Source organism: Ceraceosorus guamensis (genome assembly GCF_003144195.1).
Source record: "Ceraceosorus guamensis strain MCA 4658 unplaced genomic scaffold IE81scaffold_45, whole genome shotgun sequence".
Lineage (NCBI taxonomy): Eukaryota > Fungi > Basidiomycota > Exobasidiomycetes > Ceraceosorales > Ceraceosoraceae > Ceraceosorus > Ceraceosorus guamensis.
In genome coordinates, this window is record NW_020290040.1 from 27,131 (window position 1) to 39,538 (window position 12,408).

A 12,408-nucleotide genomic window follows, 5' to 3' on the forward strand; every position below is an offset into this window, starting at 1 on the left:
AACCTTATAGCGCTTCATCTGAGCGAGGCCGTTGCAGCACGAGGCATGCTTGGACAAACGCGGACGCTTCGGCCCAAGCAAAAGAAGCCAATCGGGGCGCGTACGTCATTGAAGAAGGCGCGAACCTGATGCATTGAAAGTGTTTGCGCTTTTCTCAGACCCGACGTCTCGTATCGGCCTCTTTCCAACTTTTCGCATCACCCTCGAGCTGGGTGGGAGTAGAGGCACGCAAGGTCGCCTTGGCCTCTTTCCATCCCTTCTCCACTTCTCCCTTGACACTCTTCACCTCCTCGCTCACTTTCTTCGCCAAGCCTTCTCCCACAACCGACGTGCGCCCAGCCCCCGCATCAATATGCTCATCTCTTCGCGTCGTGATCCTGCTGCGAGGTCTGACGCTGTAGTTGTCCGCGCTGGGCAGTCCTGCACTGATAAAGGAAGGATCCAACAACGCTTCGTCCAAGTCTTGTTGCAATTCCTGAGCTCTCGTCGTCGTCTTTTGTGTCGAAGCCCTGGAAGCACCCTTGAGGGCCTCGATCGTGCTTGAAGAGCTGAGACTCTCTTGCGATGGGTCCAAAATGTCTCCGGCGCTGTCGGCTTCATGCGATGGGTAGTCCGTGCCCAAGACGGCATGTACCCTGTCCAGCAGCGACACGTATGCCGAATCTTTCGGGTCGGGTCTGAAAGCCGCCGCTCTCGTTTCCCGCGTTGCGGATCCTCCCAAAGCCTTTCTCAAACCTTCCAATTCGCCCTTGATGCCAGCTCTCACACTGTCCAACCGCTGTGCCGTCCCTCCCACGACTTGTATTTCCTGTTCCCCACTCGGCAATTTGCCCTGCGCATCTTCTCGCGAAGGCAGACCAGCGCCAATAGATTTTGCCCAGGTTGTGTTTTGAGCTTTGAGCAACGACGTCAATTCGTCCTTGATGCGCCTGGGATGACCGACTCCTTCGTAGCCAAAAGACGTGTACAGCTCCACAGCGCTCGCTCCCGCTCTGGCAAAATCGAGCGCATCAGCGCCGGACGAGATGCCTCCGCACCCCACCAGCGGTAGCTTGTCTCCCGCCCTCTCCCTCACGATTTGCAGGGCTCGCAGAGCTAAGGTTTTCAGAGGCGGTCCCGAAAGACCTCCAGTCTCTTCGATCAGGTGCGGTGCGCTCTTGAGCGTCTCCGGTCGCGAAACCGTCGTGTTGGAAATGATGAGCCCGTCAATCTTGGCGCTGAGCGCGGCGTCGGCTACATCGTGCAGCTCTTGAGTGGAAAGGTCGGGCGCAATCTTGACGAGAAGAGGCGCCCTGGGAGTCGGCAAGTCGTCTCTAGCTTTGACTACCGCTGACAGCAACCTTGTCAAAGTCTGATACCTCTGCAAAGCCCTCAATCCCGGAGTGTTGGGAGATGAGATGTTGATAACGAGGAAATCGGCGTACCTGCCCAGACTTTGCACACCGACCTCGTAGTCCGACACATCTTCAGCCGCAGAAGACTTGTTCTTTCCAAGGTTGATACCAAGCAACTGACCTGGCTTGGTGCTTCGCGGAAGCCCAGAGGCGTCAAGTAAGGCCGGTCCGATGTCGGGATTCCTAGCGAGAATCTCATCCGCCGCTTGTCCAGAGGTGATGGGGACTCTCACATCGTTGATGGTTCCGCTCGAATGCAGCCACCTGCTTAATCGCTCCCTCAACCTGTGCAAGACGGCATCATGACCGTCCGAATTGAAACCGAAGCGATTGATTGCTGCCCGATCGTTTTCCAATCTGAAGTAGCGAGGCAAGTCATTGCCGGGTTGAGCAAGAGGCGTAACGGATCCGATCTCCACCATTCCCCACCCCAAGTTCAACAGGCCATCAATCGCTTCTCCTTGCTTGTCAAAGCCCGCAGCCAAACCTATCGGGTTCGACAATTGCTTTCCAAAGAGCTGGTGAGCGAAGGAAGCGCGCGATCAGCACGCGCGCAGACAGGCTCCCGCGAGCAGCCATGGGGCCATACAGGACGCATACAAGCAACTCACCTCGACTTTCAGCACTTCGTCGTCTGTGCCGAGATCTCTGGGCATGACGCCCATGCTGAGGAGCTTGATTGCCAGCTTCTGCGCTTCCTCAGGACTAGCGATGAGTTGCAGGACAGGGATAGCTACCCACCGATGAATAGCGGATCTGCTGTCGAGGTGGTACGCGACTACATAAGATCCGCCAAGGATGATGAGAGTCCACTTCAGCAGAGATGTGAACTTCGACACGACACCGCTTCCACTACCGCTGCTGCCGTTACCTCCACTGCCGCCAAAGGACGGACCAGCGGCGTACGTAGACTTCGCATTCTTAGCAGCAGCTTGCACCTTGTCAGATCCGCTCTGCACATTGCTCTCTGCAGCTCGTGTAGCTTCCTCAGCTTCTCCTCTGATCTGAGCAACGCCACTTCTAACTTCCTCCTTCACATGCTCCTTTTTCAAGTTTGCTGCATCTGCCGCCAATTTCTGAGCGTCTTGAGAAGCTCCGAGCGCTTGCGAAGTGGATTTGGAACTATCTTGAGGGGCGGTGGCGTAGGTGCGCGAGGGGATTCGTGTAGAAGGAACGGCGTTACGTTGGGTAAGGATGGAGTGGAGATGGGCTTGCGCTGGTACGCGCAGACGCAATGAGGCTCGCAAGGGTGACATCATGGGCACAGGTTGCCGCACCAACGACGTTGCCCAGACAATTGTGAGACCAAGATGCAATTTGAGTCGCAAGGCTCTGCTCGCTTGGCTTTTGCTGGCGTGGAGAGTGTGGTAGCGGCAGTGGGCGGTGATGGAGTTTGGCAGGGGTTCGTTGATCTTCTGGCTGGAATGTCCCGTCGCTGCCTGCCTGCCTGCTTGCGTGTATCCGACTCACGACTGCACGCGCACGACAACCTTGGCCCGTTCCCGAATCTTCGCGTCCCGCAGAGCCAAAAGCCACGTTTCCAACGCGCGCAAACGTGCCGTGCCTCACCGCTAGCCGCGAGAGCCACAAGCACGACTGACATCCCTCACGCTTCATACATACGCTGCACTCATGACTCTGCATCTTCGACACCAAGTCACTCGCTTTCTACTGTCATCATTGTGATTAGAATATGGCTGAGCGCCGGACAGACTCGACCGATCAGCTCGGGTCGCCTTCAGCCTGGCTCGAACGCTGGTGCATGGATGAGTCAGGTCAAGTACTCCAACAAATTTGTCCATCAAACCGCACGATCCCAAGTATGCGATGCCCGAGGCAGAGACTGTGGTAAGAGAGGGATCTATTGCGGAGCCTGAGGTACTCGCGATCCCGACGAGGGCCGCGGGATCAGAGGACGTCGCGCCATGGAAGATTGTGAAAAGGTGTGGACTCGCTCCGTATGGTGCAAGCGAGAAAAGTCGTCGCGAAGCTCGTGGAGGTTAAGCGCCCTTGTACCCATATCTCATGCCATCCAGCCCCTTCAAATCTCTTTCCGCTCGGTATATGATGCCCTCGATCGCCAGGACGATGCCAATGACAGCAGGCGTGAGAGCCCACCAGGCCGAGCTTTCGAAAGCACCAGCTCCAAAAGTCATCAGAGGCAAAGGCCAACTGGCCAGCCAGATCATGAAGACGTACAGATTCCTAGGATTCATCTTGGTCAAAAAATTTGGCGGTGTTTCTCCTCCTTGATTCGCAGGCAGGTCTGCTCTGACAGATCGAGGTTGACCAGAATTGGAAGGATGCCAACGCAGGTCTGTCAGAGACTTGACGAGCCATCCAGGTGCCGTTCCAAAAAGATGTGGCTGCGGGGCTGGAAATGGTACGCCAGGTGGTCGAGGTAGGATTCCCATCCTGTCAGCTACCTCTTTGCCCGTAGCGTACAAGAGTGTGCCCATGCTTAGAAGGAAGAGAATGTAGATGGGCGCGACAGGCAGGCGAGTCAATTCGTGATGCTCTGCCGTTTCTTGGGTGTGATGTACGAAGAGTAGGTGGAAATGCGTGTCCGGATGGGTGTTCGTCAAGTATGCTGGTAGCGGTGTGATGTACCTGCCAGTGGAGTGGCACACCGCCAACATTGTAAGCCAAAGCGTCGCGACGCAAGTACTGAAGGGCAAGCGAAAAGGGCCGACGAGAGGACACACAGGCATCCCCTTTCTGCCCATTGATACGCACAAGAAAGCGACTCCTCCGATCAGAGCAAGTAGACCGCCTCTAGCAGTCTTGTGATTCCTATCGTTTTGCTCCTTCAGGGCAGAGATGATGTGCTTTTGTTCTTCAATTTGGACCAATGGAGCAGAAGACGCGGTCAGCGCCAGCGCACGCAGCATCTCCCAACATACACGATATGCTCACCCGCTTCATCGATAGGAGCGCCGTCTGCTCCTGGTGTCTCGTCCAGGACGTCTAACGGGGAAGTGGCTTTGCTATCGGTGGGCCCCGCAGCTGAACGCTGGGTAAGCGTCGACATGGCGTACCGCACCAGAAGCGAGTACCGATAGAGCGTAGACGAATTACAATCTCAATTCGTTGCGTGCGTCTTGTACGACCGTGATGGAGCGGTCCGATTATCGCTGAACGTGAGCATGAATGGGAGATGAGAGCAATTGAAAGAGCACACTTCCAACAACATGGCGCTCGCGCCAGGGGAACCGGAGGTAACGCCAAGAGACTGCAGCACGGAGCCTCAACTCCGCCAGGCGCGCGCGCGTCGAGCATCCGTGCATTCACTTCAAAATTCAAGATCTGCTCGGCTCTCGCACGATAGAGTAAGCACGTGATCTCCTCTTCACGTTGTGCATGGCGGAGGCCGCGCGGCGTTGCGCATGCGTCAGGCAAGCGGGCGCGATGAGGTGAGGATCAACAGGTGCTGTGTGCATGCATGCACCTGGCGCGGTGGCAGCAGACGACAGGCGCGCAGAGCGGGCGTTGCTGGGCGCGAGCGGCACGGCGGTTCAATGAGCAGACGCGGACGGTACGTGGAGCGAGCGGCTGGTGGCACCACCAGCAGCAGCAGCATCGATCGCACCGCCAACATTTGTCCGCCGGTGCGCGGTCGCATCGTCCACTCCCGACTCGGATGCTTTGACAGACTCTTCCACCACTCACGCTCGAACCCGATCTCTCGCTCACTCTTGCACCTCTAGTAGCGTGTAAGCACATTGCACAAAGTCTTCCCATCGCGTGTCAGGCGCTTGTTGGCTCAAGAGACGATCCCTCACACTATTTTCAGCAGCCCAGCGTGGCTTACTACTTTTGCCAGGAGGTCGAAGAGCGTCCCGGCACGCCCAAGAGCTGGTTGTGTCACCCGCTTATAGGGACAATCGCAATATCGCCCTCGAGAATGCAAAGGTGTCTCAGTGAAGTCGAACGATTGCGTACTGACTACTCGGTCATTCACCCCACCGCCTACCTATCGAATTCCAGCGGGATCTCACTTTTCACCTTCGACCGACTTCGCTCCAATCTCGCTATTGAGCCTCAAATTGCAGGACTGGCTCTTGCCAAATCACTGAACTGTCGTGCAAGACGATAATTAGGTCTCTTGCTGGCAGCTCAGGAAAGCACATCGGAGAATCAAATGTTCCCCTCTCCCTCTCATTCCCCTTCGCCCTCGCCCGGTCCGGCGTTCCTCTACAATCAACACCACGCGCATGGACATGGACACGGGCATGGTCACGGAGCACACAATCATGGAGGGCATGGCTCGAGCGGCTTGGGTGCCATCGGTGGAGGAGCGGGTGGAGGACTAAGCAATGGCATGGGCAATGCCTCTGGCAGCTCACCTTTCGAAGGACCTGGAGGAGCAAATGGCTTCCCACCACTCGGTCGATATGCGCCCAACAACCTGGGTTGGAGCGCTGTTGGAGGTGGGAGCATGAACCTTGGCTCTGGAGCACTCAATGCGGGCGCGAGAGGCGCAGGGTCCAGCAATGGCGCTGGGCACACTAGCAATCCCTCTTTGTCCAGTCTCAACTCGCTGGCACATGCACATGGAGGCGCGAATGGAGCAGGGTCCATCGGAATGAATGCGCCTGGAAGTCCCAGCTACAGTCATGGGCCAGGGCCACTTCATCATCCCCACGCTGGAGCTCTGGGTCATCATCATCATACTGGCCATGGTCTCCATGGACCTAGCGGACTGTCTCACCTCGCTTCCTCGCCCGGCATGGGTATGAGCGTCGGCGGGCACTCGACTTCCTCCAGCAGCCAGCCTTCAGCAATCAACAGCGCCCATTGGAATCAGCAGCTTGTGAAAGCGGAGGTTAGTGAATGCGCTCTAGGCTATGGACTAAGCGAAATGAGCAAGTGGCTAATGTCTTTCGCTCCCGTGCACAGATTTCGAGGGCTTCTTCCTCTCCACATCATCATGCCAGAGCAGCTGCTCTGGCTGCTAGAAGCGCCACATCTGCCGCCATAGCCATCCAAGATCCGAACAAGGCTGGACGCGGAGCAGCCAATGGCTTGCACTTGTCGAGCAGTCTGAAGAAGGACAACGCCGACGCAGCGAGCGAGGATGGAGGTCACGCTAATGGCAGAGCGGGTGCCAATGGCAAGGCAGAGTCTGACAAGAAAGAGAAGAGCGGAGGCTGGACAACTATCGACATGGGTGGATTGGGCCTCAAGAACCTGGCCAAGGAGGTGTTCAGGTACGATTTCCTTACCTCGCTCTTTGTCAATCACAATGCTCTCTCCACAATTTCCCCAGCCATTATGCAGCTGAAGAACTTGGCGATCTTGGACGCGTCCGGAAACCGCCTAGTCAACCTGCCGCCGGAGATGGGCATGCTCACACAGTTGAGAGAGCTCTTCTTGTTCGACAACCAGCTCGAGACGCTTCCTCCCGAAATGGGCACACTTTACCAGCTAGAGCTGCTGGGTGTGGAAGGCAATCCTATGCAGGAAAATTTGCTCTCACTGGTGCAAAAGGACGGCACGCAAGCCTTGATCGCTCACTTGCGGGATACATGCCAGGTGCCAATGCCACCACCAGAAAGGGAGTGGATCAATATTGATGCGGATTTGCCGCCCCCTCCGCCTGCCAATGAAGATGGCACACCAGTCCCACCTGGAGAAGTCTTCAACGTGCTATCGTACAATGTCCTCTGCGAACGGTATGCGACTCCTCAGATGTACGGCTACACGCCGAGCTGGGCATTGGCTTGGGACTACAGGAAGGAGTTCATCCTTCAAGAAGTCATGAGCTACTCTGCCGACATTTGCTGCCTGCAAGAAGTGGATTCGGAGCAGTACGAGGACTACTTTTTGCACCACCTGTCCCAACAAGACTATGAGGGCGTCTTCTGGCCCAAGAGTAGAGCGCGGACGATGAGGGACGAGGAGAGGAGAAGGGTAGACGGTTGCGCTACTTTTTTCAAATCTAACAAGTATGCTCTGATCGAAAAGCAGCTGATCGAGTTCAACCAGACTGCTCTTCAAAGACCTGATTTCAAAAAGACGGAGGACATGTTCAACAGGGTCATGACCAAGGACAACATTGCTACGGTCTCGCTTTTAGAAAACAGACAGAGTGGATCGAGGTTGATCGTGGCCAATGCGCACATCTATTGGGACCCCGAATTCAGAGACGTGAAGCTAGTCCAAACCGCGATGCTGATGGACGAGCTAGAAAAGATCGCAGCCAGGTTCGCGAAGTTTCCACCAAAGTTGGATTTGGCGGAAGGGTATCCACCTGCGCCAAAGTACTCCGACGGAACAAAGATCCCAACCATCGTATGCGGTGACTTCAATTCTGTTCCCAAGTCTGGCGTTTACGAGTACCTGTCTGGAGGAGCGATTCGGGGCGATCATGAGGACTTCATGTCGCACATTTACGGCAACTATACTTCGGAAGGACTTGGCCACAAGTTGCCACTCAAGAGCGCCTACGCCAATATGGGAGAGATGGAGTTCACCAACTACACGCCTGGGTTCGAAGGTTGCATTGACTATATATGGTACAATCAGAATGCTCTGGCGGTCACAGGTTTGTTGGACGGTGTGGACAAAGGCTACTTGGAAAAGGTCGTCGGCTTTCCGAACGCCCACTATCCTAGCGATCACATCTGTATCCTGAGCGAGTTTAGGGTCAAACATCCGAAAGATCCGCCCGCATCGAGACCTGCAAATTTCGGCAACTCTTTCTCCAACAGGGATAGGAGATGAGTCGCGCAGAGTTTTGACTCCTTGCGTCCTGGATAGGGTGGACGGGTCGTTTCTATTGGAAAATACCACCGTCGGGTCGCGATACACTGCCCTAGCTTCTGCCTTGCTCCGTCATCTCAGCAGCGTCGTCCTCTTGGAGTCCGTAGCCTCTCTATCTTGCCGCGCCAAGCAATCCACCACCAGGATCATCTTCCTTCTGTACATGCTGTACGCTCGCCTCGGCGGAGGCGCAACCATCGTGGTTCACCTTACCGAAGCAGCTTGCAAATTCCATATTCATCAAGAGGAGGAGAAGCTCATCGCCGCCCGCAAAGGTCTTCACGACCTTCTCGACTCGTGATTCATCCCTTTATCCGCGTCTATGTGCATCCCCTCTCTGCCCTTCAACTCACCACTCGATCCTCGTTGCTCGACATTGTACGCCTGATCCACTAGTTCCTCGCAATGAATATCACAAGTCGTTATGCTCGCCTCCATCATGCATGCCGCTTTGTTGGTGCGACATCCCCGCCACTGCTGCAGAACAGTTGATTCGAGCGAGAAGCTCTGGTGAAGGTCACTTCTTGCAAAGGACTGAGTGCACAAATGATGGATTGCGTGCAGCCAAGATGTTGAACGCTATGCAGCAAATTTTATTGCGGATCATGCATTGCGCCTGACTAGAGAGAGCGCGTGCGCGCGACGAAGACGAAAGGAGGGCAATGAGGGTGGGGAAGGTTTGCGAATCTATGGAAAGAGCGAAGGTGGAAATTAGGCTCGGCAAAAATGCAGAGGACCGAGATTTCGGAGAGAAAGTGGGGGGGTTATCGTCCCGTCAAGCTTTTCGAACTGCGCGGGTCGTGCATTTCAGGCGGGGAGCAGAAGAACAGTCCGAATTGCATACGCAACAACGGACTATCGCAAAGCGGGACGTTGTCGAATTCAGATGTTCTTTTTGAAATCGTAATTGTTCGACCAGATAATGTCGCTGATGCTCTTTTTGTTCTGCAGACCAGCAGCCTTCAGCTTGCCCTCTAGCGCCTCGGTGATTGGAACCTCGCACTGGTTCGTGCTCTTGGTCTTATCATACGGTTTGGAGTAATCCTTGAGCAAAGGCTCGCACACTTGTTGGCCGGGACCGAAAGCGAGAGCAGTGGCTGCAATGGTGATGGTGGATCCGACGAGCCACCTATCGGGAATTGGAATTTCCTTTGGAATCAACTGAGAGCAAATGTCCGCTTTGAAGGCTCCTTGTGGCGCTTTGCCCGACGCATCGGTCAGTGCTCGCTTGGCGATCGTCGTCGTCGCATCTTGGAAGAGCACTTGAGAGTGCTCCAAAAACCAGATTGGTCCGCAAAGGTCTTGAATCATAAAGTTGCTGGCGCCATTGAGTCTTGCGGAAGCGTCGGGTCCGGATTGAGGTTGCACAACCTCGTCGTAGAAAGACCAGATGGTAGTCGTGGGAACGTAGGAGTTCAAACCTCCAGCATTGTGCAGAGCATTGAGGAAGCGAGACTCGGTGGCTTGTTGTTTGATCGACGGTCCAGCGGGAGAAAGGGCTCGGGTGTAGGAGGTCAAGGTGCCCCTGAAGTCTGGAGACATGGCGACGAATCTATCCACCTTTGCTCTGCTGCTAGGGAAGAAGGTCAACACCCATTGGGTGACCAGGTTCCCTTGACTCCATGCCATGACGGGAACCTTTTTGTTGCCGCTGGCTGCGTAGAGCCTGTCGACGGCATTGAAGACGTACTCGGCGGCAATTTGACTGTCGGCAAGCATTTGGTTGGGACCCGAGACCCAGCAAGGATCGAAGCCGAGCGCTTTTCCAATGAATTTCCAGTTGTGCTCGTACGTCTGAGCACCCGTGTTTCCAGTGCCCGGAATCAGGAGCAAGGGTTTCTTGACGTTTGCGAAGCTTTGGTTAGGCTCCCAGGGACATTGGATGGCGGCGTCGAGCACCGATTGGCGGGTGGTGATTGCTGGATCAGCACCGGTGGGTGGGACAGGCAGTGCCGCGCGTTGCTCAAGCGGCGCAGCAACGGTCGAGCTGGCCAAGAGAAAGGCCGCTCCGAGCACGGAGAGGGAAAGAGAAAGCTTCATCATCGACGTCTAGTGGATGGGGGAAATGTGGTGATGGAAAGGAGATTTCGAGGAAGAGGTGGGAGGTTGGGGAGGAAAAAGAGAACCCAAGAAGTCCGAGACTTGGACGAAGGAGATCAGGGATGGAACAGTAGAGCGTAAGGGAGAGCAAGGGTGAAGTGAGTGTGTGCGGTCAAGTGAGTGAAGAGCAGCGGGGGGGCAATTGGAGGGCAAAGCAAGGCAAAGAATGAAAAGAGCCAGGCTGATCTGGGGAAACGCGTGCTGTGCTTGCAAGCATGCGGGGAAATACATGTGTTCACCATTGCTTTCACGCATCCGCCGAGAGCAAGGATGGCCGACTGACTCTCAATCGTGCATCCCCTCACGCCCATCAAGATCATGCGGAGAGGGCAGATGTACGAGGTGTGCGGTAAATAGCTGCCAGCAATCACAACGTCTGGCCTCATGCCGCGTGCTGCAAGCCGAGAGACTAAGCTGATCGTCCTTTGGCTAAGAATACGATGACGGATCGCAGCTAGACCATACTCGGATCGCGCGCTTCGCTTGTTTCTGACGCAACTTTTCCTTAGCTCTTTCATGTCGCGCCGCACCCCTTCACCGTGCCACGGTCAGCGTACCGTACAAGACCGTAGATGTGTGCCAGTTGACGAGTCGAAGACGACAAACGCCCCGTCGGCAGCATGCCAGCGAACAGCGACGAGTGTTTCAAGCCCAGGAGTGCGCTCTGTGTTCAAAGCGTCCGTGCAGCTGACTGATGCAGTTCCCCGAGTGGTAAACTTTCGAGTCTGATGAGTGCGAGGGTACGGGTGCGCATACATACAAGACCAGCAGCAGGCAGGTTCTGTAGCGCTCCAAGAGAAGGTCCGCTGCATGCATCAACCTGCCAGATCTTCACGTCGCGAAACATCGCAAATTAAATCAATTCATCAGACTAGACGAGAGGCCAGCAGTGCGAGCGAGCGCGAGAATGAAAAGCCCGCCGACGCCGCGCTGGACGAACGACCATGACGGGTCTTTGGATGAGAAGTGACACGATGAATGCTGCTTCCAAAGCGTCAAAGCATTGCGAAGCTACTAAACGTGCCGCTTCGTCGCTTCCCTGCAAAGCCAATCGAGCGATGATACCCATGCATGGAAAAGTAGGTAGGGATGAGAGAGGGGGAGGGAAGAGGAACATCGTAAGCCTGTCACGATCGGAGAACGATTGGCCGTGCGCGGGCCTTTTCATGCGGAAAGCGCGGAAATGTACCCTCGGGCACTGGAACAGCGGAGATATGTTCTCGCCGTGTCCCCGCTTGGGGACGATCGAGAAGCCGCGTGCCTTTTCAACGAAATTAAGGGCCGGGCGTGGCGTGGCGCTGCGCTGCGCTCATCGCCAAAGCTTTTTCTCTCCGCATACTGCATGAGGTGCTGCGTGGGCGGGCGCCCAGGCACAAACCCACGCGGCTTCACCCAGTTCCACCACACCTTCGCCGCTGCTGCAAGGCCCAGGACTTTTTCTCCTGGCGAGGGGCTGCACGATCACGTCCAAGGCAGCTCCGAGACCTTCGCTTGTATTGCAGCTTTGAACACTGCTCGCATGCATGCTGTAGCCGTGCGTCTCGCACCGGCAGACACGGCCGGCACTCATCCGCACGAGAAAGCTTCAGAGCATTTCACTCTTCTCCACGTACCTCCAGGTCCATAAATCGAATTGACTATTGTTCATCGTGCGCGTGACATGGATACAAACCCACCACCTTGGTACATGCTGTTCAAAGGCTCTGAGCCAAAGGTCAACAAGCCACCTTTGCAGGATCTGGACGACGCGAAAAGACAGCCTTCAGCTTTGCCGGGTCCACCTTCCATTCGCGTCGAGGGGTGAGCAGGCCATTGACCTTCACGAAAATTGCGCAGAGCAGAGGCCATTGAGCATCACGAATCGGCACCGATAGCGCGGTCCTCGGTCGCAACGACTCACCTCCGTCTCGATATCTGCCGTCTGCGTGTACACGTAGCCGTCGATATGTAGCGGCGAGTCGACTACGGCGCTGACGAGCCCTTCCAATCTCGCCAGCAGATCCTCTTCCGATGTAGCCTCGTTATAGCCCCACGCATTCTGAAGCGGCATGAGAGTCAGGAGAATCCATGATTCGTCAATAAGCCCACGCATCCAGTTACATCAGCGTGCCCCCCCCCCCCCCCCCCCCCCCCCCCCCCCCCCCCCCCC

The 12,408-nt window shown here is 55.8% G+C and overlaps 5 protein-coding genes across 5 annotated transcripts in view; 1 reads left to right on the top strand and 4 right to left on the bottom strand.

The window, feature by feature from the left end:
* Window positions 1-26: 26 nt before the first annotated feature.
* IE81DRAFT_315299 (hypothetical protein) lies at window positions 27-2,789 on the bottom strand. The gene is made up of 2 exons (XM_025512525.1): window positions 2,006-2,789; window positions 27-1,912 (listed from the first exon to the last, which is right to left on the bottom strand). Exons 1-2 carry the CDS (start codon window positions 2,651-2,653, stop codon window positions 155-157), a joined length of 2,406 nt encoding a protein of 801 aa, XP_025368446.1. The 5' UTR covers window positions 2,654-2,789; the 3' UTR covers window positions 27-154.
* A 234-nt stretch (window positions 2,790-3,023) lies between these two features.
* Window positions 3,024-4,602, bottom strand: IE81DRAFT_179748 (hypothetical protein). The gene is made up of 2 exons (XM_025510695.1): window positions 4,311-4,602; window positions 3,024-4,230 (listed from the first exon to the last, which is right to left on the bottom strand). The coding sequence occupies exons 1-2, from the start codon at window positions 4,423-4,425 to the stop codon at window positions 3,395-3,397; spliced, it is 951 nt and encodes a 316-aa protein (XP_025368447.1). The 5' UTR covers window positions 4,426-4,602; the 3' UTR covers window positions 3,024-3,394.
* Window positions 4,603-6,123: 1,521 nt separating this feature from the next.
* IE81DRAFT_330994 (glucose-repressible alcohol dehydrogenase transcriptional effector) lies at window positions 6,124-8,120 on the top strand (the record flags this gene model as incomplete). The annotated part of the gene is made up of 2 exons (XM_025515218.1): window positions 6,124-6,219; window positions 6,294-8,120. 2 exons carry the CDS (start codon window positions 6,124-6,126, stop codon window positions 8,118-8,120), a joined length of 1,923 nt encoding a protein of 640 aa, XP_025368448.1.
* A 577-nt stretch (window positions 8,121-8,697) lies between these two features.
* On the bottom strand, window positions 8,698-10,313 carry IE81DRAFT_179769 (alpha/beta-hydrolase). The gene has a single exon (XM_025510696.1). It carries the CDS (start codon window positions 10,200-10,202, stop codon window positions 9,042-9,044), a length of 1,161 nt encoding a protein of 386 aa, XP_025368449.1. The 5' UTR covers window positions 10,203-10,313; the 3' UTR covers window positions 8,698-9,041.
* Window positions 10,314-11,872: 1,559 nt separating this feature from the next.
* IE81DRAFT_324673 (glycoside hydrolase) overlaps window positions 11,873-12,408 on the bottom strand; it is a 4,530-nt gene continuing 3,994 nt past the window's right edge. The window contains exons 8-9 of the mRNA XM_025514300.1: window positions 12,160-12,297; window positions 11,873-12,076 (exon numbers count right to left, since the gene is read on the bottom strand). Of these exons, the coding sequence (XP_025368450.1) occupies window positions 11,975-12,076; window positions 12,160-12,297 (240 nt within the window). The 3' untranslated portion in view covers window positions 11,873-11,974. The remainder of the gene's footprint in view (window positions 12,077-12,159; window positions 12,298-12,408) is intronic.